Genomic DNA, 27,453 nt, shown 5'->3' with positions numbered 1-27,453 from the left:
AATATAAAGTGTTATTAGCAATACATATATAACAGAAGCATTAGTGTCAACTTACTTGTACTTAAATCATAATTTTATTGTATGCATTAACTTAGCTAGGATTCTTTTGCTGTGATAAGCACAATAACCATAAACAACATGGGGAGGAAACATGTAGTCCAGGGAAGGCAGGGCAGGAACTCAAGGCAGGAGCCTAGAAGCAGAACTGTTGCAGAGGCCATGGAGGAACATTGCTTGTGCATGGCTTGCCTATCCTGCTTTCTTATAGCACCCAGTGTCATCAGTCCAGTGGTGGCATCACCCAGTGACCTTGACCCTCACACTTCAATTTTGAATCAACAAAGTGTGCCACAGACTTGTCTATAGGTCAGTCTTAGGAAGGCATTTTCTCAATTGAAAGACTCTTCTCAGATGATTGTAGATTGTGTGAAGTTATCATAAAACTAGCCAAGATAATAAAACATGAAAAAATATCTAAAAATATATTAATAATGTATTTTATTTATTTATTTATTTATTTATTTATTTATTTTTGGTTTTTCGAGACAGGGTTTCTCTGTGGCTTTGGAGCCTGTCCTGGAACTAGCTCTGTAGACCAGGCTGGTCTCGAACTCACAGAGATCCGCCTGCCTCTGCCTCCCGAGTGCTGGGATTAAAGGCGTGCGCCACCATCGCCCGGCTAATAATGTATTTTAAACTGTCTTAATAAGTTGGTTGTTTTTAATTTAGGGTGTTTAATTTTAATTTATTCAACATTGACGGTATCTACTTAAGTATATTATCATAATGTCATAGTTGTGCATCTTCCCAAAACCTGACGATTCTTATTTTATTCCTCTTTTTTCCTTTGCTGAGTGCTTCACTGTAGTACAGAAGTGAAAACTAAGAAGCCCACAGTCTAGTATACTGTGAAATAATCCTGTATCAAATTGACATGAACTTATTACACAGCATGTTTACTTTTATTTATTGCTTAACCTTCGCACAATCTGTGAGGAAGTAATAGGATATTAGTATCCTCAATTTATAGAGGATAGTTAATCTTCACATGGTTTATAATTGCAGAGTTTACCACAAATTTTCTTGACTATTATGTCAAAGACTCATTTAAATTATTTTTAGTGTTTTAAATTCTATGAATGTGTGTGTATGTACAATTATGTGCTGGTGCCCTCGGAGTTCAAAGGCTTCAGTCCTGTGGAGCTGAAGTTAGAGTCAGTTGTGAGCCTCCTAACATGGGTGTTGGAACTGAACTCTGGCCCTGTAGAAGAGCAGATTTCATTCTTAACTGCTGAGCAAACTTTAGTCTTACATCAAAGACTTCTTTTTCTGTCTATTCCTGTAATGGGAGCTGCACTGCATTAGTCAAGTCCTGGCCTTAGTTCATGGAGAATTACCCAACATTTCAAAAGCATCATTTATTTACTGTTACTCATCACAGAAGCCATGCCGTGGTCTCTTACATTGCTTTCCTCAGTGACTCACTCAGTGTCCACTAATATAAGTAAGCAGTAGTGTTGAATTTTTAGTATGATGCTATGGTGGTCTGTTAAAGTACTATTAATTCATTTTGTCTTTGGACTCAGTTTGTCGTAGGATATTTTCCCGTATTCATAGCATAAATTATTTTTTAAATCTATGCACATTGGTGTTTTACCTGCATATGTTTCTGTATGAGGGTTGTTTGATTCCTTTGAACTGGAATAACAGACAGTTGTGAGATGCCATGTGGGTGCTGGGATTTGAACCCAGGTCCGCTGGAAGAGCAGCCAGTGCTCTTTACTGCTGAGCCATCTCTCCAGCCCCTAGAATAAATTCTTATAGCTGATAGAAGAATATTGAATTGTAAACACTGTATTAGTAATTTTGCTCTAAGTTTATATATTTCTAGTCTAGACATTTAAATTTGAATTTGTTAATTTAGTAATACTTTATGCTTTACCTAGGAAACAGCTTCATCTTATGACTGTTTCTTGCTTTATCCTGATGTTTCTGGTGCTTCAGCATTTTTTTCTTTTTTGAGACAGGGTTTCTCTGTAGCTTTGGTGCCTGTCCCGGAACTAGCTCCTGTAGACCAGGCTGGCCTTGAACTCCCAGAGATCCGAGTGCTGGGATTAAAGGCGTGCGCCACCACCACCCAGCTACTTCAGCATTTTAAATAGCACAGTTTTAGCAATAGAGCAAAATGAAGGGTTTTGCCTAGTGCCTGTCTTGTTCACATGTAAAGCCCCGTTAGTCTTGAGGGAGTTGTTAGTTAAAATGCCAGTAGTTCAGTTTCTGGACAGTGTTTTAGGTGCTTGTGATTACCAATGAGAATAAAATGTATAGTCATGTTTGGAAAATTTATTGCTATATTGCAACCACTTTTCTAAATCTTTTTTTTTTCTTCCTTAAGCAGAAAAAGGAACCTTCTAAATCCAGTGTCAAGAAAAAATTAACCAAAGTTGCAGAAGCAAAAAAAGTAATGAAGAGAAATTTTAAAGTGAATAAGAAAATAACATTTACTGATGAAGGGGAGGTAAGATTCTGTAAATGTGTTATTTCTGAACTGTGTCTTAGGGATTATGGAGCTTGGCTTTCCTGCTGACTGGCCATTTATTATTTGAAAAAAAAAATATCTCCGGAGCACGCTGGCCACTTCTTTTCTTTTTTTTCTTGTAGGCCTTTTTTTCTTGTAGGCCTTTTATCAGCTGTGCGGTGTGGGCAAGGGTTTTCGTATGCAGTAAACTGAAGTCCTTCCTGATGATACCAGCAGTGAGATGCTGTTAAATTCCATTCTTTATGGGGCAGATTTTCTCATCAATATTCATCAGAGTGTTTCCTGGGAACAAGCACAAGAATACTAGCACAGCTACTTAGATGCTCTCATCTTAGCATGACTGTAAACTGCCCGATTTGCACTTCCTCAGATGTGCTGTGTGTGCATGTTCATCGCAGGGCTGGCCATGGAGGGAATTCTCTGCCTTCTACTTAGATTTCAGATGTAGGTGCCTCTGTCTCATATTTCCTTTTTCTGTGCCAGATTCTAAATGTATACATCTATGTTATTCTCAAAGAGGTCATTATTTTAAGAATTACTGTTTTGTTTTCAAATGGTCAAGTAAACCTAGGACATCAAGTAAATTACCCAAAGGATGAAAACTAATTCCTGGCCTAGGAAGGTCTTTAGAATTTCATTTCATGACCCCATTCTCACCAGCACAAGTTTCCTGACCATTCTAATCACACAGTACTGTTAAAATCTCATTGCTTTTCGCCTTCTTCCTTTCTGGAATTATTATTATTATTGTTGTTGTTATTATATAACCTCACAGTCTTATTTGATGATTTTAACTTTCTTTTGTACTTATCTACAGAGAAAGGTATTTTGTTTGCTGTTGGATTCCTAGAATGGGGCATAGAACCTAACATGTATTAAACTCAGAATAATTCTTAGTAATCTGTTACTACAGTAAAATATAATCTTTTCATATTGATTAAAGAATCACACCATATATTTCATCATTATGGAAATGTTTCTGAAATAGCCTCTATCCATGGGGTTTATTTTCCTTTTTCATTTTGAATTTAAAGAATTTGTTGTTATTTGGGGCATAGGAATGAGCTGAAAAAGAACAAGTAGCAGTGTGGTTCAGAGTTGCCAGAAGCAGAAGATGAAGCCAATAGAAATGAAGCAAAATATTCGTCATAAAACCACTGTAGAGAACTGTGCACCCAAGAAGTGAGCTAAAGGAGAATGCAGACATGTCTAAAGCCCCTGTAAAATTAGTGCTCTTACCCTAATGAGCTTACTGTGCTACAGAGTTCAGCTGCACAGATTACAGTAATTAACTCCAAGATGATTATAAATCTCTTAATTGTACAATGTTGTGATGTATACTTGTTACTAAGAGGAACTGTTTGTGACTATGCATGATACTGAAACTTCTGAGCCTCTAAAAGATGGGTTGTGATTTGTTTAGCCCACAGAAAGGCATATTAATTTCCCTATGTGAGTCAACTTGGATGAGATGTCTGGGTATTGGTGTTATCTCTTCACCATGGATCCCTTTCACAACGTTGGGGCCCAGTGATTACTGACATAGTTTGTCATGCAATTCCTTTGCCACCGCCATTGGCTGCCAAAAGAATAAGATTATGGAAATCTTACCTTAAAGAACGGTGTCAGTACCAAGGATGTATGAGTGGCTGTGAGATGTTTATCTGAGAATTTATGTTTGTCTGACAATTATTTAGCATACTTTCAAGTTAGAAGTATAGGTTTTAGATGCTCTGGCAACCAGTTTTTAATTTAAAACTATTAAGTTAAGGGAATGACTTTGTCTAAATTGTTTAGAATTTGTATTTTAAAGTGTGAGACAAAGGAAATTATTGAGTTGCCTTTTTTTTTTTATAGATCTAGAAGGGGCACAAGTGTCCAGAGAATAATAAATTTACTTAGCATGACACACTAAACTAGTGAAAAAGTCCGAACACTCAGCCAAGTCTCCTTTTGAATCCATTTGCTTGTCACTTTGTTCTTATCCATAAATTACTGTGTGGAATTATGAGCAGTCTCTGAAACCCAAGCCAGGTTTCTCCTTTAGAGTTAGTTATTCCACTATGTAATATTACTTGATATATGCATGACTCATTGATGAGTTTTAATTATCACATATTGTTATGGTCTCTGAGGATGAATGAGAAAACTATATAATAGGTACTCATATGATATGGGAGTGATTTCTTTTTAATCTGTTGCTTTCATTGGTTAATTAATTAAAAAAACTGCCTAGGCCCATTTGATAGGCCAACCCTTAGGTGGGTGGAGTAAACAGAACAAAATGCTGGGAAAAAGAAAGCTGAGTCAGTGAGTCGCCATGATTCTCCCACTCCAGACAGACGCAGGTTAAGATCTTCCCTGGTAAGCCACCTCGTGGGCTACATAGATTATTAGAAATGGGTTAGATCAATATGTAAGAGCTAGCCAATAAGAGGCTAAAACTAATGGGCCAGGCAATGTTTAAAAGAATACAGATTCCATGTAATTATTTCGGGTATAAAGCTAGCCATGTGGGCGGCTGGGTGCCAGGAACTTCGGGTAAAACTAACTGGGAGCCAGGCGGTGGAAAGCAGTCCCTCCACTCCTCTTATTACAACACTCATAAGGATATTAGATTTACTAAAAGAAACAGGAATGTAGAACAACGCATTTTGATGAGCTGTGTTAGAGGCTTATACTAGGTACCTGGGTGTAGGTCAAATGAGATACAGTGTCACCCAGTTTTCTGCTCTGTGCGATGGTTTGAGCTTAGTTGCAGGAGGACAGAGAATTAACAGCTGTTTTTGGGAAGTGTTTTTATTCTGTAATACCTTGTCCAAATACTTGTGTGTATAATGGCAGTAGGCTTTTTCTATGGCATCTTACTTTAATTATGAAGTTGATGAGAAAGTTTAAGAACGCATTTAGGGTGGGCCATATGCCTCATTTTAAATGGATACTCAGAAGCAGACTGTTTCTGTAGACATCCGTCCATTGTATCCTATACTTAACTTTTCCTGTCTTTAGCTGGTTCAGCAGTGGCCACAGATTCAGAAATCTGCTTCAAAAGATGTGGAGGAAGAAGATGATACTGGTGGTATCAACTTAGACAAAGCAAAGGAAAGGCTTCAGGAAGAGGACAAATTCGACAAAGAAGAATATAGGAAGAAAATTAAAGCAAAGCATCGGGTAAGCTTCATTTTGAATTACAGCTGAGTCCCTAATATGTCTAGCTTCTTTTTCATTGGAAGTGCATTGTTAGCATGGCTTTGGTCGTTGTTCTCACTGACACTTTCTTTGTGGCTGATTAGGCTCTGTATTTGTTCCCTTTGTTCTTCTGGAGACTGTGTAATACTGAGTTGCCACTGAAATCAGCTTTTGTTTATGTGACTCAGATAGCATTACTGTGTTTTAACGGTACAGTTTGTGTGCTAATTAGTAATGTACTTATCAATCATGGGCCACATAGTTGAGGGTGGTTACTTAAGGTTGTATTGTATGGTTATATTTTAGCCCTCCTGGTTTGTGAATGTACTGTATGACATGTGACAACAATGAAATCATTGACGCTTGACTGTATAATTGAAATTCTTAGTTTGAGATAATTGGCATTTCACATGTAATTGTAGGAAGTACGACAGAGACATCCCATGTTCTCCATTTCCAGGATTTCATTATTCCCAGAACATTTTAATAAGTGAAACCAGATATAGCCTTTTGGGATTGTTGTTTTGCATTTAATATTATTTCCTAAAAATTCACCAAATTGGTGTATATAAAGACATTTTCTTTAAAAGATGTTTAAAAGATTTGTATTTATTTTATGTGTGTATTTGCTTGAATGTATGTATGTACACCACACGTATGAGTAGTTACTGAATTGGCCAGAAGGGGGCATCAGATACCCTGGCACCCTGGAGCTAAGTTACTGTCGTGAGTTGCCAATTGGGTGCTGGAAACCAAATCTGTGTCCTTTGCAGGAGTACCAAATGTTTTTAACCATTGAACCATTTCCAGCCCTCTTTATTATCTTTTTCTTACTAAGTATTTCTCTATTGTTTTGATGGACTTGGGCTTGTTTCATTAATCACTCACCGAAGGACATTGGTATTGTTTCCAGACTTAGTTTATTAGCTAAATTTCTTTTCATACTGATTGCTTGATTGTATATTTCTATATGTATAAGGTTCTGGTGACTTAAAGTTCAGTTTTCTGTTATTTTTGTGGGGGAAATAGGTATTACTTTTCTGTCGTACAATGTAATTCCCCCAAAGTGGTGCAAGTCGGACTCTCTTTCTACTTAGTTATGGACATTAGACAAATAGGGAAGAATTAAAGGGACATTTTAGAAAATCTGATTTGTTGTTGATACAGAAATGATTTGATATAGAATCTGGTGGCTTCATTTTAAACCATATGTGATAAGACAAGTAGAGAGGCTATAATAAACCATCTTAGAAATTGTACTAAGACTAGTAACAGTAGCAAGCGGCAGTTCCCTAACTGGGCTCTGTATTAATGCTTTATATATTAATGATATATATATCCTGCCATTGCATGCTCACAATTAACTTCTGAAATACGAGGGCCAGCCTCCTTCTAGAGTATAAAATTAAGACATAGAAGGGTCAAGTAATGTGTACAGGTTTCTACTTCTTAACAAATGGAGCCTTTATTAAGGTCCCTGCTACTCTCTTTACCTCGAACTGTTTAGCTCAAACCATGACACATTGTCTTACACAGCAGGGCAGTTCTGAAGCAAAATAAAAATGTAGTAAGTGATAGAAGTGGGCCTTGGATTTTGGAAAAGCAATGGTGACAAATGCTAGAAGCCATATTTCCAAAGAAAGGTATAATTAATCTCAAATAAATTCAAAGACAAAATAGACATTGTAGTTAGTCACACAGTTTAGGGCCCCAGGCTAGTACTTTTTCCTAAATGATCATTGCATAACAATGTATGTACTAGTATTAGGGTCTAGTTTTCAGTGACTGTTGCCAATTAAAAGTCTAGGCAATACTGGAGACTACAAGCCTGCTGACATAGTTATAAGAACTTTTTCTACGGTTAGAAATTTCATCATGAGAGCAAGGGACTCCTAAGCATTTGGTATTTAACAGGCATAAGTGAGGCTTATTTACATAAGAAAATTCTCTTTTAGTTCATCAGTTCTGAGTGTTTGAGGTACTTTTTTGTCTTCCATTTTTATTTGCTGTTTTATAGAGTAAATGCCCCGCGGTAGTTGTGATAGCTGGAGACTGGAGTGGAGGAGCAGAGAGCAGAGGTTTCTGTTTTTGCTCATTTCTCTATATCCAGAACCCACCGTAAGGGCTGGCTCATAGCAGCTCAGTAAAGATTTAAGCCTTTAACCATGAAGGGAGTGCTTTGTATGCATGCTCTTGTTCCTATTATTCCAGACTTCTGTATAGAGCCCTGTCCTCTTCATGTTGTGTAGACAAAGAGCCATGGAATATGTATACACTCAAGAACCTTGGTTCTGGGGTCCCGAGAGGGGCACAGATTTATAGGGTTTTTTGTTTTTAGAGAACAGGTTATCTTCGTAAAGTTTTCTAACCACTCCTGAACATTCTTTCTTTTTTAAATTGAAAATAGATTCTTCTCTCATACAGTACATCCAACCACAGTTTCCCCTCTCTCCATTCCTCCTAACTCTCCACCACCTTTTCTCTTCCCCAGATCCATCCCCCGCCCTGCTTCCTCCACAGAAAAGAACAGGCCAAGAGATGACAGCTACTGAGGACAGGACAATACACAGTAAGACAAGACATAAGCTTGAGACTGGACAAGGTAGCCCAATAGGAGAAAAAGAATCTCAAGAGCGGGCAGAGATACACCCACTCCCACTGTTAGGAGTCTCGCAAAAACACCAAGTTAACAGCCATAATGTACACAGAGGACCTGGTGTAGAACCATGCAAGCTCCTTGCTTGCCCCTTCAGTCTCTGTAAGTCCACATGTGTCCAGCTTAGATGATTCAATGGGGGGATGCTTGATGGAGACTTATACTCTGTCTAAATCTTGATTTAGACTCTGTCTGCAAGCTGTCTGGTTGTGGGTCTCTGTACCTACTCCAAGTGTGGCCAGAGGAAGTTATTCTGATGATGACTGGACAAGGCACTGATAGCCAAGTCTCTGGGCCCTCAAGACATGTAGGTCATGGCTCTCTCTCATTCTGTGGGTCTCAAGTAAAACAAACATTAATTGGCTACACCCACAAATTCTGTGACACCATTGCCCCAGCACATCTTCCGACAGGACATACTGTAGGTGGAGGGTTTTGTGGCTGCATTAGTGTCCAGGTTTTTCTTTTTGTAGCCTGCAGAGTACCTTCTCATGCCAAAAAGATTAGAGTGTAGGGTTGAAGGCTCTATGCAGGGACCAGCTCGACCTCTCTATGTTCAAAGAAATGTGTAGATTTGTCCGTGGCAGTGACCCTACCCCGCAGACACTCTTCGGAGAGTGACCTTCTGTTATAGTGCCAGCCTGGGTTGTTTAGGGATCTCCATGGGACCTCCTTGGCTAACAACTTAACCAAATGTCACCAAGTTCCACACTGGAAACTTGCCTGGCTCCAAAGATGGCCAGTTTAGATCTAGCCTCCAGTACTAGGAGTCCTCACTAGGGTCACATAGATTCCAGGACGTTTCCACTGCACTGGCTTTAACCCTCCACCCTCCAATGCTCCCCGGTTCCAGCTATCTCTTTGTACACTTTTCCCTGCCCACTTGATCCCTCCTGCTCTTGTCACCACCCCACCCACAGTCCACCTGCAGAATATGTTTCCCATTTCCAGGGAGAGCCATGATCCACCCCCCCCAAGCCCTTCTATCTACCTATCCTCTTTGGATTTGTGGGTTATAGCTTTATTATCATTTACCTAACCACTAATATCCATTTGTAAGTGAATTATATACCATATTTTATCTTTCTGGGTCTGTGTTACCTCACTCAGGATAATTTCTTTTTCTAGTTCCCATCCCTGCAAATTTCATGTCTTTTTTCAAACCTCTGAGAAACACTCCCTTGTGTAAATATACCTCCTCCCTTTCCTTCCCTTTCCCTCTCCTCCCCTCCCCTTCCCCCCCTTTCCTTTTCTGTTTTTTTCCAGACAGCGCTTCTCTTTAACAGCCTTAGCTGTCCTAGAACTTGTTCTTTAGACCAGGCTGGCCTTGCACTCACAGAGATCTGCCTGATGGTGGGCCGTGGTGGCCTAATCCCAACACTCTAGAGGCAGAGGTAGGAGGATCTCTGTGAGTTCAAGGCCAGCCTCTTCTAGGAGAGCTAGTTCCAGGACAGGCTCTAAAGCTATAGTGAAACAAAACAAAAAAAGATCTCAAAGTAGTTTTGATTTGCATTTCCCTGATGGCTAAGGAGGCTGAACATTTTCTTAAGTGTTTCTCAGCCATTTGAGATTCCTCTATTGAGAATTCTGTTTAGATCTGTGTCCCAGTTTTTTGTTTAATTGGATTGTTTGGTTTTTTTAATGTCTAGTTTCTTGAGTTCTTTATATATTTTAGATATTAGCCCTCTATTGGATGTGGAGTTGGTTAAAATCTTTCCCCATTCTTTAGGTTGCTGTTTGGTCCTATTGACAGTGTCCTTTGCCTTATAGAAGCTTTTCAGTTTCTTGAAGTCCCATTTATTGTTGATTTTAGTGCCTGAGTTATTGGTGTTCTGATCATAAAGTGTGCTCATGTGTTGAACATACTTTCACTGAGCTGGGTTCTCCCTCACACCCCTGAAAAAGAGGTGACTGCAATGGTGAGGTGACAGTAGATACCCCTTCTGGTCCCGTGCGCTAGCTGGGAACTCTGTTCTGCACCAAACTGTCAGGGCTGACTGATATCCATTCAGATGGTTTGTGCTCTCTTCATGTGCTGGAAAACGAGATTCATTTCTAAATCTCAAAATCCCTGTATATGACCAGAGAGTGAAACAAGCATGATGCCTTGTCCTGACTGCTGACCGAATCCATATTTCATGGTTCCTGCTTTTTATGCAAGGTGAGGGCCCAGAGTTTCTGAGATGTCAGAGAGGGATAGTAGTTATCAAGTGAGTATTTTGTACCTTGAATTGCGATTTTCTGTTTTCTTCTCCTTGTGAATTTTACTTTTATTATTGGATTTCATGCCTTCCTTTTACTTAATCACTTGTAGCATGGCAGAACTAAAGATAAAATTCTTTTTGCATGGTATAAAATGGTTTTTGGTATCAGTATGTTCTCAAAAACGACATTAAAAGGTAATTTATTAAACTATATAACCTACATTAAATTAAGGGAGACCTCAGTTATTGAGTATAATACAGTTGAGTATCATTTGTACCTAGTCTAGCCGTTTGTCTTTGGTGTCACCACAGGCTCTTAAGTAACGGTTCTTTCCCGTTTCAGGAAAGAGAACAGGCACTTCTCGTGTCCATTTCCAAGTCCTGGATTACTGTCATTCTAATTCCTGTCCTGCTTTTCAGTTTGAAGCCCATTTCCTTTTTCTAGAATGCTAATAGCTTTTTATGATAAAGGAGCTCCAGGCAGGAGAATAGCAGAATGAGTGATACAAAGGATGCAAAGTTTTCTAATAAGTTATTTTAAATAGTTTTTTCTTTGTTTTGCCCAAATATTGAAGGATAATTGTTCTTTAATGTGTCCCCCACACCCCCTCACATGCGCTTTCTTGTCTTGGTCTTATGACTTCACTTCCATTTCTGTGGATCTCTTTTCTATCTGATGTCAGTAGAGGAAAATGTCAAAGGAAATACTGGGTTTGCATGTACATTGAATTTTAATAGCTCACAAGCCTAACCTTTTTCCAATTATTATATTATCCGTGCCTGTATGTGCTCACACAAGTGCATTATGGGGTGGGGAGCACGCACCCATGGCCTGTTTGCTGAGATCAGAGGACAGCTTTGTGGGGTAGATTCTCTACTTCCACCTTTCTCTGTATTCTGGGAATTGAACTCAGGCCACCAAGCTTATATAGTAAGTACTGTTGTGTTCCCCACCCTGATCTTTAAAATACCATTTAGAGGTTGGCGAGATGGGTCAGCAGCTAAGAACACAAACCTGCTCTCGTAGAGGACTCGAGTTCTGTCTTCAGTGCCTCGTATCAGGTGATACACTGTCATCTGAAATTCTAGGTCCAAGGATTAGCTCTCCTCTTCTGGGTTCTTTCTGTAGGCTCCTTGACTACGTGCACCTACCCTCCAGCCCAACACATTCATATACACATAATTAAAAGCAAACCAAATATTAATAAAATAGAATAAAATCTAGGAAAAGTAATGGAATAATTTTTGAGATTTGCTGACAGTACATATTTTTCTGTTATAGATACTATAGCTTGATCAAAGGCCCAATGATCAGGGTTTTTCTCATGCAAACACATCAATGCAACTTTGAAGTTCATTTTCAGGTCCTTTATTTTTGAGGCTGGGTTTCTCTATGTAGTCCTGGCTGTCCTGGAACTTGCTCTGTTTGCTCTGTAGACCAGACTCGAACTCAGAGATCTTCCTGCTTCTGCCTCCCAAGTGCTGAGATTAAAGGTGTATGCCACCACCACCTGGTCCATTTTTTTCAGATAGGGAAAGGCAGATTATTGAATAATTAAGATAAAAATTTGTGTGGTCATAATTGTAAATTATTTGTTTCTTTTGAATAAAGGGCCTGACAAGAATTAAGTACATAAAATATTGTCAGGAGAAAATAATGTTGAAATAAAAATACTTGATTATTAATAAAACAGTAGCATTTGTACATAATGGTAAGAGAAGACATGGTATATGACCCTACAAGGTAAACAGTGAAGGAGTGTGCAACAGTAAAGTGCCAGAATTGACGCAGGTTTTCACAGATGCAGGAGAGTCTTAGGCACATCACTCACTGTATTTATGCCTTAAGTCAAGTGACCTAATTATATTGATTGCCCATCTTTTCACATATAAAATTAGGAGGGAATTTAGCTCACAAGTCCTGATGCAGTCTTTAAAAGTGACATATGCAAATTGCCTAGCACATTCTGATAATTTAGAGTTACTACTTTTGTCAAGAAAATAACGGTAATAGTAACATGCAAATAGACAGACATTTTTATGAAAATATAATAGTTTTTATTCACGTTGTAGTTATTGAATGTCTAATGTAGCTATAGGTTTAAGTTAAGCAGAAAAACTTAAACCATTTAGAATATTATTGAATATTATAGAGTATATTGTTGTTTTAATGTTCTTTAGGTTAGAAATACTTTTTGGGTAGCTAATAATACTATATTGTCGTGTTATTTAGGGAGAAAAAAAGACAAAATTACAAATACATATATCTACAAGCTAAGACATCTTGCAAACTAGAAAATTAGCAGGAATTTTTAAATTTTTTCTTTAATATTCCTTCATTCTGTTGTATTTTAGTCTGATGCTGGTCAAAGAATTAGTGACTGGTACTAACTGTATAAAAGTTTTGGTATAAGATGTTTAGAAACTGTATCTGTTTCCCTTTTCTCCCTCTGCAAACCCCTAGAAACCTTGTTACTCCTTTTATTCCCACTAGGAAGCAGGTCAGTGACAGCTGTGTGCTTGTGTGGGGGAGGGCTGGTTGCTTGTCTGAGATGGCCATGTATAGGATGGCTGGCCTAGACTTCCTGTCCTGCTGAGTCATCTCTGTTGAGCTCACAGACACGAGTCACCATATGCTGTTCAAGGGTAGAATTTGATATGAACTAGTGCTTCGGTTGGGTGCCCTCACAAATTGTGTTTTCTTCTAAACTTCTAAAATCATATCTTTAAATTCTTTAAATATTTTTCTTTCTACTAGCACATGTAGGAAAGCTCTGTAGACTTGGCACACAGAAACCATTGCTGAGATTAGTCTGTTTATAACTGTGAACTCGTGATAATATGCAAATCAGTCTTTCTGAGTTTTTTCTTCATCTCACCGCTTTGTTCCTTTGACTTTGATTTCTAGAGCTTCCAAATAATCTAGAATGTTGTTTTATAATTGTAGTGATCTTGCTAGTATAGTTGTGTGTGTAGGTCAGAGAAGCAAAGGAGTAATTAATTAATTAATTAATCACAGGAACAGTGACGCAGTGATCAGCATGAGCCATCTGATACGTGCCTAGTAGCCGTGTGATTCTGAGGCTTTATAGTTTCCCTTAGAAGCTAGTTTCCTCAGTTTTTGTTTTCTATAGATTTCATCTGTTGTACAATTAGAAACTATTTAAACTGCATCTAAAAGCTCCATTACTACCTTTTGGTATTAATTAGTATTTATTATCCATTTAGAACATAGCCTTCCCCAACCCTTTATCATAAAGAATTCTATAAGCCTTGTCAAGATATATATGGAATTCCATTATTCATTATCAGACTATATCCCTGAGAACAAGGGGAACAATCATGAGTGTATTTTTCTTTCCTTTTGTTCTAGTAGGTGGCATTAGTTGTACACCAGTCATATATTAGACATTGTATTTACAACCTGTATGTAATTATATTATCCAATGTATATTATTAAACATTATTATAATATAATGTATATTATTCAATACATGCTTCAAATTTTTTCCTTTTACTCTGAGCATGAAATTGTAAGTAACTAAAAATTATGTTGTGTGTAATGATGGAATTGATGCATGATTCCTGATGAATGATTCCTATTTACTAATTAAGAATTGTTATGCCAGTTCCATTGTAGGTATTCTGTAAATATATGTTGAAAAAGAAATGTGAAGTATTGCCCTCAGTTTGCTTTACAAAGTAAAATTGAAGACCGTGTGTGTTGCTTAGCACTTAATATCTAGGAGTCATGCCTCTAATTTACTTTCTCTTCCTGTAGGAAAGACGGCTAAAAGAAAGAGAAGCCAGAAGAGAAGCCAACAAAAGACAAACTAAGGTAAGGAGGTGTGTGATGTGTGTGTGTGTGTGTGTTTCAGTTAGGATCTTCATATCTTAATTTTGTTTTTGTTTTTCAAAAAATACGTCAGCTAAGGTATTTGACAAAGAGAACTTGCAATCTTTTGTAATATTGAAATTAATTTAAATCCTTACTTTCCATTTCCATTTATTTTTATCTTCATTTTTATATCAGGGTATTCAGGTCTAGTTGGGTTTGAGCCCTTGTGGCCTATTGTTTACTTTCTCATTTATTTGTTTTTCTTTATAAAATATTAAAAATGCTAGTTTGCAATCTGGATTGCTTGACTCCTGACCACCTTTTCTATTAAATACAGAAGACAATTGGCTTTGAGGGCCAACTCTGGCAGGATTAGCATACCTGTCATTTTTAGACTAAAAATATAGCTCATTTGTGCTCAGTTGGATAATTGGATAATAGATTACTGTGAGAACATTGGTTGCTTCACTTCACCTTTAAAAATCTAGATGAAACATTCTGTAGGCTTTACTGTATAGTTTCCCTGGAATATGTATGTAAAGTTATAAGCACTGTCCATATACAGCTATGTTCTTTAATATGGCATGCTTAACACTGAGGCAGTTTCAGCTCCTGCCTTCTGAGGACATTTAGTAGAAATGATTTCCTAGACCCAGGGCCAAATACTGAATGCCATTTCTCTTGCTGTATGTGCTTTGTCTGACTAGCCATGATTTTTTTTTTTCTTGGCAGTTAGCAAAGATCTGATTCTCTTGAGTAAACCCATAACACAACGTTCTTTGTCCCGCCCCCTCCCATACTGGCCATAACACTTAGATGATCACTCTAGTTGTAGTTTTGAAGTGGGAAGCAGCTACACTATAGTGTAAGAGGAAAAGACTGCGTTGGTTCACTATTAAAGAGCACTCTCTGCAGACGTGTCTGAAATGAAAGCTCTAGAATGTGCAGCCTGACTATTCAGGCTTCTGCATATGTTTATCATGCAAGGTTAAAGTGTCATGGCCTGGAAACTGGATCATTGGAAATGTACTGGATAAATACAAGTAAAAAAGAAAATCTTACCCTTGATGAAAACAGTCGGCATTATGTGTACTTCGTGTTCAGTGTTAAAATAAACCCATTTTGTTTTACTAAGAAGCCTTCATTTCCACATAGGAAAGAAAGTCATGTTACTTCTTCCTTTGTTTTTACATTTGTATGTAGAGCCCATCTTTGTATTTGTGGGCTCCCTATCTTAGAGTTTTCTGTCTGTAGACCAGAAGTGTGGTTAACCCTGCATCTGTAATGAACATGGACAGATTTTTTTCATTAGTGTTTTAAAGATTTTATTTTTGTTGATGTACTTGTTTGTGGTGGTGGTGTGGAGGGATGTGCACTTGCGTGTAGGTGTCTGTGGAGGTCAGGTCTCCTGGAGTTGGAGCCACCTGATGTGGGTGCTGAGAACTGAATCGGGTTCCATGGCAGAGTAAAGTCTTATAACCACTGAGCCATCTCTTCAGCCTTTGTCATTGTTTTTACAAAAAGAATTTCAAAATTACGTACAGCTTACGTAGTATTGGGCATTATAACTCTGGCATGATTTAAAGTATAGGAACTTGGACATTTTCAGGTTTGGGTATTGAGGGTAGATAAGGTTCTTGTCTTGGAAATAATTTCCCTTGAGTCTTGAGAGAAGACTACTTAGTATGGTTTATTTTTTATATGTATTGATGCCGTGTGCTTGGTGTTTCATAATTGACTGAATTTTAAGGAATTATTTTCACTTATTAGCCTGCTTCTGGATTCCTTTTCTTTAATCCCTCTATAGATGTTGTCTGTGTTTTGTTTTGATCCTATTTCTGTTGTGGAAGTCGACTTATAGCCTCCTGTTAAGATTTTCTTTTAGCCGGGCGATGGTGGCGCACGCCTTTAATCCCAGCACTCGGGAGGCAGAGGCAGGCGGATCTCTGTGAGTTCGAGGCCAGCCTGGTCTACACAGCTAGTTCCAGGACAGGCTCCAAAGCCTCAGAGAAACCCTGTCTCGAAAAACCAAAAAAAAAAAAAAAAAAAAAAATAGATTTTCTTTTAAAGCTGATCTCAAATGTGAACTTTCTGGTGAAGACCCGCCTTTCTTCTTTTTTATGTTTTTCCTGTGGTTTTTTTTTTTTTTTTTTTGACAACCAGGAAAGGAGAGGCTTTCTTGTCAGGAGAAGACATTTTACAGCCATGAGGACTGTGCCGAGTGAGCATAAGTAAAGGGGGAAGGCTGTGCCAGTGATGAATTCTTCTGATCAGCCAGGACCCTTAGTAACCACTTTCAGTCACTGTGAATAGTTGAGAAACCCAGAGCCTTCTCCTTTGAGTGGTGTTGCTACAGGACTGAATGGTACTTGATAACCATGTTTCTCACATTCCCCAGTATACTGTGGTAAAATGAAAGTATAGTGAATCTCTCAGAAACTTGATAATATTATTTTGAACAAGTTTTTATCTCTAGTCTGTTGAAAGAAGAATATGAGAGCCAAATTATCATGATGACTTCCCGAGTACCCAAAAGTTAGTGATTTGGGAGATACAGATTTTTAAAATTACATATATATTTATTTTATTGGTGTCTGTGTGCGTGTGTGTGCACACATATGTGAAGGTCAGAGGACAAGTTGCTGGCGTTCTCTCCTTCTACCACGTGGGTTCTGGATTGAACCAGATTGTTACACTTGTCAAACATCTTTACCCATTGAGCATTTTACTGACCCAAGATATAGATCTTTTACGTATGACAAGTTTCCTAGTACTGAACAACAGGACTGCTTCTGTTTAATCTAACAAAATGATAGTTGTTGTGGTGATCAACAGAGTACGTCGGTTCTGGAGTTATGACAAGCTGTATGGGATATACAGCCCTATCTCATTGTTTAGCTAGGTTTCCTGTTGCTCTGGTGGCTGGTCACATGTGCTAACTGTAATATCTGATGGCTGGGAGGAGTTTTTCATTTATATAAAGAAAAAGACAAGCAGTGTGAAAACTTGAGATGCATCTTCATATTTCTCAGGGCTCTGGTAATTTTTAAAAGGAAGTAGAATTTCTTAAGTAGAAGTGTGATACTGATGAAATAGGAATTGGTGATAAAGGAACAAAAAGAGCCCCTTGGACTAACACTGGAAAGTAACATGTTGAAATTTAAAACAATTCATACATTTTGAGGTTGAAGTTCTATAAGCATTATAAATCTTTCTAGTTTTGTTGTTGGGATGCTTAGTTTACTTGACAATAATGTTTTGTTTTGTTTTTACCCAAGACATGGTTTCTCTCTAGCTTTGGAGCTTGTCCTGGAACTAGCTCTTGTAGACCAGGCTGGCCTCGAACTCACAGAGATATGGGATTAAAGGCATGAGCCACCACCTCCTGGCTGACAATGGTGGTCTTAAGAATAGTTTACCCAGCAGGTAAAGGCAAATAAAAGCAGGAAATAGAGGAGAAAAAAGGTTAAATAAAAGGCAGGGGTAGAGAGGAATATTATGGAAGAAATAAAAAAGCAGGAAGAGCTGAGGAGAAAGAAAAAGATTTACTAAGAACGAGACAGTGCATGCAGCAGCAGACTCAGCTCAGACAGAAAGTACATAGGGAGAAGTTTCTCCACACTCGAGCAGAGCTCATCAACTGACAGTAGTGGTCAAGAGATGGGCCTGAGCCCGAACTCAGAGACCAGCCTTTGCAGCCGTATCTTCCTGACTCTGAAGCTCCGGCCACCTGCATTTCGTTTACAGGGCTGTCACTCTGGCAGCATGATGAATACTTAGGGTGTCTTGAAAGTATGAGAAAAGGCCCTGTACCTGTACACATCTCAGTGCCTGTGTTTGCTTCCTATATTCCCAACACAGTTGGGAAACACCCTCAGCTTGAACAGTAGCAACCCCAGGGATTATGAGTTTGGGAGTTTGGGCAGGGTGAGTTAACCTGTCTAGCCCAGAGACTGCAAAGCTAAATGTGGCCACCAGAGGCCCTTGACATATCAGAGAAACTATTAACATGAAAATAGTCTGACTGGCATTATAACACCTGTCAAATGCAAACACCAACATATGCCATAGAAAAGAGCTGGTCTCTTAGTTCGGTTTCTGCTGCTGTGATGGAGGCTATGACTAAAAGCAACTTGGGAAGGAAAGGGTTTATTGCAGCTTACAGCTGTAGGGCATTTTGAAGGAAGTCAGGGCAGAAACTCAAGTCAGAAACCTGGAGACAAAAACTGATGCAGATGCCATGGAGGAACACTGCTTACTGGTTTACTCCTCATGGTCTGCCTGCTTTTTTTATACAACCCAGGATCACCTACCCAGGGGTTATCCCTCCCAAAATGATCTGGCTCTTCCATATCGTCATTAATCAAGACAATACCCCACAGACTTGCCAAACAGGCCAATATTACAGAGGCATATTCAAATTTACACCCTCTAACCCCCACCATATATATGATTGGCTGGCAGTTTCCAATTTTCAAAGACCCAGAAAAAAAAAAACTTCTATAAAGTGTAATCAGTGTGTGTGTGTGGGGGGGAAGGGGATTATGATGCTTCCTTTTTTTGTACAAGGTTTTTAGAGCATTCACTTAGAAATAAATCACTCATTTTAAGGTACTGTCTATATTAGTAACTGAGTATATTGGAACGAGGTATTTTTGCTTCTCTAAATGACAAAGTAGTTTTACTGTATTACATGTAAAATTTTTGTTTTAGTTTTTTTTTTCTTTCAAGCGTAGTCTGCTCAGTCAGTAAATTTCCCAAAGAGATGAATGTAGTTGTGAATGCCTTTAATTCCAGTAGTGTTGGGAGAATCAGGGGTTCAGAGTCATTCTCAGCTACATAATGAATTTGAGACCAACCTGATTACACAAGACCTTGTTTTTTTAAGGTTCCCTAAATAAAGTCATAAGAAATATCCAAGCCAACAGTTGTGCAGATTTACTGTAGAAACAAAAGCATGAACAACAAAGCAACATGACTTCTCCAAAATACCATAGCTTTTCAACTTCGTAATTCAAAGGTACTGAAAGAAGTAGTGCTGGGTGGAGATTGCAAGTTTCTGAATAAGAATGATCAGTGAGTTACTTAAAAATAGATACAAGCGAATGGATATTCATCAGTAGAAGAAAAAGCAGAAAAAACATGGAGCTTCAGCAATATGAATCAAAATAGTTACAACTATGGAAGGAAAAAAATTCATCAAGGAAATTGGAATGAGAAACCAAAAGAAGTAGGAAATGGGGCCTGGAGAGATGGCTCCTTAAGAGCACTTGTCACAGAGGCCTCAAGTTCAGTGTTCGTCCCCTGCATGGCGGTTTACAGACCGTCTGTAACTACAGTTTCAGGGCTATGAGGTCTTCTTCTGACTCCCATAGGCACCAGGCTTAATTTTCAAGAAGACAATGGAAACTGAAAACAAAGCTGGCATGGCTATTCTGATACTTCATAAATTTCAAAGCAAAATTACTCAAAAGTAGTTTATTCAGCAAGATGATATTACATGTGCTGTGAATAGTGAATTGTAATATGAGTGGCGGGCTATGTTCCTGGCACCTGGCTGCCCGCACGTCTAGCTTTATACCCAAAATAATTACACGGAAACTGTATTCTTTTAAACACTGCCTGGCCCATTAGTTCCAGCCTCTTATTGGCTAGCTCTTACATATTGATCTAACACATTTTTAATAATCTGTGTAACCCATGAGGTGGCTTACCAGGGAAGATCTTAACCTGCGTCTGTGTTGGAGAATCATGGCGACTCACTGACTCAGCTTCTTTCTCCCAGCATTCTGTTCTGTTTACTCCACCCACCTAAGGGTTGGCCTATCAAATGGACCTAGGCAGTTTATTAATTAACCAATGGAAGCAACAGATTAGAAAGAAATCACTCCCACATCAGTGAATATTTCATAAAACAAACAATGAGTGTATAAAAGGTCTGATATAGTTCCTGATATAGTAATAGTGGATGATTTCAATGTATATATTTATATATATATACTTTTATAGATAGGTCATCCAAACCTAAAATCAATAACAAAATGTAATCCTCCAAAATCAAATCATAGACTATCTCAAATGGACCTAATAGATATCTGCAGAATATTTTATTTGGTCAGAAATAATCACCCAGTGATGTTAAATGACACCTGAGTGTACTATAGTTTGGGTTTATTGACAATTAAAATGCAGGAATAGCTTTTAGTATTCAGTACAAAGCTTACAGTTATATGGTATATAAACAGAAATATCTGTATTCCTAATAGAATCCGACACACACACACACACACACACACACACACACACACACACGGGGGGGGAGGGGAGAGAACTGATCTCTCATCAAAAGAAGTACTGAGCATAGCTTTGTAGTGATTATTCAAAGTCATTCGTTTTGGAGGTGGGTGATAAGGGTAAATGATTTTCTATTTTTAAGAATTTATGGGATCTACTACAGGTTTGTGGAAAAGACATTTGGGGATACATTTCTTGCTCTTTGTTACATGTGGGCTATAGAGTGACAAAGCTTTATTGTTTCTTCCTTGTAAGCCGTAAAGACTTTTTAGGAGAGCACTATAAACTAGTGCCCCAAAGACTCTAAAGTTAGTAACTAGAGAAATTTCTCCCTGCAAGTAATTATGTCTCTAAGAAAAATTCGTTTTTTTCTTTCTGACATGGTATTTTGTGCGTTTATTTATTTTCTATGTTTTTTTCTTTTTGACCTTCTAAGAAATTATAGATAAAAATACTTGGAAACTAAAATCAACTATAAATGATTCATTTTTGGTGTATTTTCTTGCTTTGGGGAAAAGATATTGACAGGTCTCAGTAATGTTTTATGAAGATTTTTTTTCTTTTCCATGTTTTTTGTAATTGGTGTATTTCAGGATTGAAAGGTTTCTTTACTTGAAGAGAACTCTTGAATTTGTTATTTGTATGACATGTTGGTATAGATGTTTTACATCAACTGGAATGTTTTAGCCTTTCAAACACTTTCATCAAGATTATCATACTTGAACAATAAGCTTATGAAATAAGTGGAAATATTATTGTTCTTCAACTGTTGAAGTTTGAATCAAGAAGTCTAATTATCTGACTTGGACTAGATTACATTTAATTGGTGGGATGAAACATCTTAGGACTCAACAAAGATCTTTTCGGCTTGTTCAGGAGTTTTATCTGTTTTGTCTCTTGAGATTTTTTACTTTAACAAATCCTACTTGTATTGCTTTGGGCAGTATCCAGAGTGTTGAGGAGTGAGTAGTCAAATGAGTCCCTGAGTTTACCTCTGTTCTTCTTCTAAACCATTGATGATTTACATGTCAAATGGTTCTAGTTCCCTAAACTTTACTTTTCCTTATTAATGCAGTCATTCTGGAGAAATGTTGGTAGTCTCTGGTAAAGTGAATGTTTGCCTGTGCAGTGTGCCACGCTTTCTGACTAGGCATAGAACTAAAGAAATGCATACATGCTTATACCACATCTTGATGGAGCAGGGTCATATGTCTATTGGTTAATAAAGAAACTGCCTTGGCCCTTTTGATAGGACAGCAGCTTAGATAGGCGGAGTAGACAGAACAGAATGCTGGGAGAAAGAAGCCGAGTCAGGCAGTCGCCATGATTCTCCCATCTGACACAGACACAGGTTAAGATCTTTCCTGGTAAGTCACACCTCGTGGTGCAACACTCATTAAAAATGGGTTAATCTAGATGTAAAAATTAGCCAATAAGAGGCTAAAGCTAATGGGCCAAACAATGTTCAAAAAAATACAATTTCCATATAATTATTTTGGATAAAGCTAGCCGCGCGGAGCTGGGCGGGAACGCAGCCTACAGCCGCTCCTCACTACAACATCTGTCTTATCACATAGCAACACTAGTTACAACCATCAAACATTGGAAGTTACCCAAATTATAGAGTAAGTAAATTATAGTGTTTTCATACACTGAGATATTACATATCTATCATTGCTGTAGAGGAACAGGAACAAATTTCACAAATATAAATTGAGTGAAATAAGTCAGAGAGTTAATATATAGTACTCCATTTATGTAAAGTCTTTCTCAAAGCAAAACTAATGTTTGAGTTCATAGTTAGGATTCAGGACTGTTTTGTGGGGGAAGGAGGAGTATTGCCACTGAGAAGGCAAGGTAATGTGGGAGGTTTCCATGGATCTTGGTTTCTGATCTGGTCAGTTAGTAATGTGCTTGTGAATGCTTACTTTGTGCATGTTCCTAAATGAACATTGTATTTGTTACCTTTCTCATTACTGTAGCACAGTATCTGGCAAGAACAACATAAAGAAGGAGGAGTTTATTTTGGCTCATGGTTTGAGGGTATAGTCCATTGTGGTGAGGAAGGAAGCCATAGCAGCAGGTCCTCGAGGCAGCTGGTCACATTGTATCTTCCTCAGTCAAGAAACTGAAACAAAATGTTCATACTTAGATTGTTTTCTCCGGTGTTATTTAGTCCTGGGCCCTACCTCATTGAGTGCTACCACTCACATTTAGGGTAGGTTTTCTTACTTCATTTAACCTAATCTAGAGAATTTCTTATAGATATCCCCAGAAATTTGTTTCCTTAGTGAAAATCAAGATTAACTACCACACAAATACTTCAAATAAGATTTTATTTATTTCTTTATTTTTTTAAAAATATTTATTTATTTATTAGGTATACAGTATTCTTTCTGCGTGTATGCCTGCAGGCCAGAAGAGGGCACCAGATCTCATTACAGATGGTTGTGAGCCACCATGTGGTTGCTGGGAATTGAACTCAGGACCTTTGGAAGAGCAGGCAGTGCCCTTAACCTCTGAGCCATCTCTCAGCCCCAAGATTTTACTTTTTTGAAAATGAAGAGATAGATTAGATGTCTGTAAGTATTTTTAGTTCAGATGTTTATGTTTGGAGAGTTTTGAATATAAGATATTATTAATAACTCATAAGTAATAAGAATAGCCCCTAAAAAGAACGTTTAAATGAATACTCTAAAAAAGTTAATAATTTATATTCTTCAAATACATAATATTGAGTAGCCCATGTTCCAAGAACCTCCTAAAATTTATACAATTATTTCTCTCATATAGGAAAAGTATACCCTTGTGGTTCTGTAGCTTGGAAAATGCTGCAAAATAGTATATGCATGATCTTAAAGTTCCCTTTATCAGTAATCAGAATGATTATCTGCTTTGGACTGGGAATGATTACTAGTAAATCTAGGATTGAGTGTTTTACTTTACCCGTCTTGATTTTAGCCTGTATTCGTCATCTCCCCCTCATTACAGGCACATTTCATTCTCAGCCTCATTGAAATTTTTTTAAAGAACACAATTGGTATGGAAATTGTAAACATGACTGCTAGTGGGCCTTTGCTTCCTAAAGTCTACCCTTAATTTTTTGCCCTTCTCAGTACAACTGGTAGTAGTTGGTATTTTGTAGTGCTCCTTTGAGAAAAACAAAGAAGAGAAAATCAAATATTCTCTAAGCAAAGGTGGGAAGATTAGAATGGATGAGAATGCCCATGTTATGAGTTCTTCTGCGTTGTGATTTCAGATCATAGGTTATGGTCTCCCTTAATCAGTAATTGCCAGGTTCCTGAGTAGCTCTCAGAAGAGGAAGAGGTTTGGAAGTTTATTTCTGCCAATAAGTATTGTGTTCCAGGTCATATCTCCTGAACCCTGGTTTCCTCTTCTATAGTAACAGCAATGCAGCCTGCATCGTCAGCCTTCCAGAACTCTTGTGAGGATTATATATCTATAGTGTGAGCTTTGAATCACTTTTTAAAATGTGAATTATTGCTGTCAGCATTATTAAAAAGGTGCTGGATGTCTTTATGATAAGGTTGTTCTGAGATACCCAGGATCAATGAAAGCTGGAACATGCCGTCACTAAATAGCCGGAAGATGCTTCAGCCATCCAGCACCTTCCCTCCTATCTCACTATTAGGCAGAAGGCTTATTTGCATGCATTTATGTAGTGTGCATATATATAATTAAGACACTACCACCATCCCCACTAAGAGCCAGAGATCCAAGTCCAAATTTGCTTATATATATATTTTGCATTATAACCTGTGGTATTATAAAGTCTTGAGAAGTTCATTTTGGTTCACCTTATGCTTCTATAGGAGATTGTCTATGTGAGGGTAAGTGTACCCTCGATTGATGTAGGTGGGTCTTCTATCTATCTGTTGTTTCATTGGTTAATTAATAAAGAAAACTGCTTGGCCTGATAGGTCAGAACATAGGTAGGCGGAAAAGACAGAACAGAATGCTGGGAGGAAGAAGGCAGTGAGGCAGACGCTATAGTTCTCCTCTCCAAGTTGGAAGCAGGTTAAGATCCTTCCTGGTAAGCCACCATCTCGTGGTGCTACACAGATTATTAGAAATGGGTTAATCAAGATGTGAGAATTAGCCAGTAAGAGGCTAGAGCTAATGGGCCAAGTAGTGTTTAAAAGAATACATTTTGTGTGTTGTTATTTTGGGTATAAAGCTAACCATGCAGGAGCCGGGCAGGACGAAAAGCAGGCCTACTCGCCTCCTCACTAAACTCAATCAGTTCAGACTCAGCATGCCCAGTTCTAGTTGTGGTTCATGGTACTTGATTGCATGCAGGCCAGCACCTCTTGTTCTTGACCTGTAAACCTTCACACAGCATGCAAAACCAATATAAGCAATGAAAAGATATTGCCCAGAGCATTGGAAAATATGAGGACAATCAGAATTTGGCTTTTCCATGTTGAGAATATGTGAATCTTGCATGTTCATTTTAGTATTAGAGGAAAGAGAAAGCCCTGAGAGTAATAACACTGGTAAAAGTACCCTTTCGTGGCTTATACAAAACCGAGGCTAGCCTGATAGATCTAATGGCCTGAGATTCTGGTCTCTGTTTTTAGTGTTAGCAGTAGGTCACCACGGCATTGAATTAATCTCGCAACTGCCATGACTCAGGTGCTCTAGACCAGATAGATGCCTTGCAGTATCCCTTTCAGGTCCACAGCTCTAATTCCTTTCTTATCTGTCAGGTAGAAAGTGTCTTCTATCACTTTTATATTCTTTCAGACCATTCTACATTACATTTGCAGGTGTGTGGGTTTACTCTACACAGCGTCTTCAGCAGTAGTTAGAATGTGGAAGAAAACTACAGTCATCACAGTGTAGAATATTTGTTTGACTTTCTTAGGGTTTTTGGAGAACATGATAATTTGGAGAATATAGACTACCAGATTTTACTGGCAGGCAAAAGGGATAACAGGAAACAAAGCTAAAGAATTTGATGAATAATAGAGGCTGTTAGATGCAGAGTTGAGATGATTCAGAATAATTTATGGGGGATGCCTTAGGGTTTTAGGAAGAATATAATTTAGGGTGGTAGGATAATCCTCACAGGATTCACTATTTTTACTCTTGAAGTGCCTATAATGTGTTAGTTCTGATAATGACAGGACAGAATTAAACCTGTTCTTGAGGAACTAACAGTGAATTGGAAGAAATTTGTCTTTATGAGCCTGACTTATTTCATTTAGCATGATGACCTTGAGTTTCATTCATGTTTCATTTTTGCATGCAGCATAATTTCATACTTTTATGACTAGATAAAATATTATTTATATCCCATTTTCTTTATCTAGTAATTTATTAATGAATATTCAGCTTAATTCTGTAACTTAACTGCTATAAATAGTACTTAAATAAACATGAATTGCACAATTATCTCTATTGCATGTTGACCTAGATTTCGTGGAGGATCTACCCAGGAATGGTATGGTTTCCTGGAATTTATGAACTATGTCAACGTTAAACAGTGAAAAATACTTTCTCAATTTCCTTATAGTAAGTGAGATGAATTGGGAAAGCATTTTTTCATTATTTCATGTTCAAATCTGAAAATACTAATATTTAAATGTCAGAGGAATCTTTTAGAATAATACATTTGATGTTCCTGAATCTTCCTGTTTGACATATTTTATCACATATTTTTATTGAGAAAGTTTTTATTAGCATTTATTTTGTGGGTCTGCTACCCTAATGAAGGTCACTTAAAGTATAAACATTGCCCTAAATTTCATTCTGAATAGACTGTGGATCATCAATGTGTATATCAAAATTAAGAAGTACTTAAATGTATGTATAGATCATAAAATCTCAGTTGTTTGAAATTCTTTAATTTTGTCAGAATTTTTATATGAAAAGTTTAATAGTTATGCTATTTTCTAAAATACTTTTTATGAAATACGCTAAACCTGTTAAAATATTTTTACAGACATCTTGACAGTTAATATTTTTACCCTCATTGTAGAGAATTCTGGTAGCGTGGGTATATTTTAGGAGAAGGCTGAAGTTCAAGAACTCTTAACATCATTTATGTGTCCCCGCCTAGAAATCTGGTAGTCATTTTCAGTGTTTTCACACTTAGATAATTGGGTCAAATTTTTCTAATTCTATTTTAGTAAATCATCCAAGCCAATAAGAAGTTATCTAATGGGGTGTCTTACATTTCAATACTGTGATATGGCATTGGCATCTGTGAATGGGTTGAGCTAAATCATAGCTTCTGTAGAGTCCCTGTAACCTGTGGGCCACATGTTGGACACGTCTGGCTAGATTCCTTCTTTGAAAACTGTATTCTATTTTATTTACTTTATTTTACTGTGAAAACAGTAATTTCCATAATTACAGGGAATTGTTCATTAGAAGGTCTAACTTTAAAAACTAAAACCAGTTGCCAATATGGCATCTCTATTTGTATTTTAAGTGAGAATCTCAATATGTCTAAATTCAACCTTGATATCATCAGTAAACTGAGGTGAAGGTGAGTGTGAGGACTTAGGGATCTTTTAATGCAAGGTTACTTTGGGGTCATTGCCTTCCTTTTGTATAAGTGAGGTAAAACCAAGGGCATGCTTATTTTTTCTATCTATCTGAACAAGTATGAGTTAACAGCTTTGGGCAAGTAGTAATTCTACATCCTTGGCTCTCTGGGAATATTTTAAATGGAATGCTTTTGCTTGAACCCTAAACACTGACC

General features: G+C 37.7%; 1 protein-coding gene across 2 annotated transcripts in view; it reads left to right on the top strand.

Annotated features, from left to right (window-relative positions):
• Positions 1-27,453, top strand: part of Ddx10 (DEAD-box helicase 10) — a 154,694-nt gene that overhangs the window by 81,634 nt on the left and 45,607 nt on the right. Inside the window, exons 14-16 of one of the 2 annotated variants that reach the window (XM_041638558.1) lie at positions 2,399-2,518; positions 5,549-5,710; positions 14,370-14,426. In XM_041638558.1, the coding sequence (XP_041494492.1) occupies positions 2,399-2,518; positions 5,549-5,710; positions 14,370-14,426 (339 nt within the window). Of the gene's footprint in view, positions 1-2,395; positions 2,519-5,548; positions 5,711-14,369; positions 14,427-27,453 lie in introns of both variants that reach the window. The other variant, XM_041638557.1, reaches the window with a different exon arrangement.

This window comes from Microtus oregoni, unplaced genomic scaffold (genome assembly GCF_018167655.1).
Source record: "Microtus oregoni isolate MIOR12 unplaced genomic scaffold, Mior012 000055F_ref0000237, whole genome shotgun sequence".
NCBI classification, from domain to species: Eukaryota; Metazoa; Chordata; class Mammalia; order Rodentia; family Cricetidae; genus Microtus; species Microtus oregoni.
The sequence above is the reverse complement of the archived record's forward strand: the minus strand, read 5'-3'. Positions and strand labels throughout refer to the sequence as shown.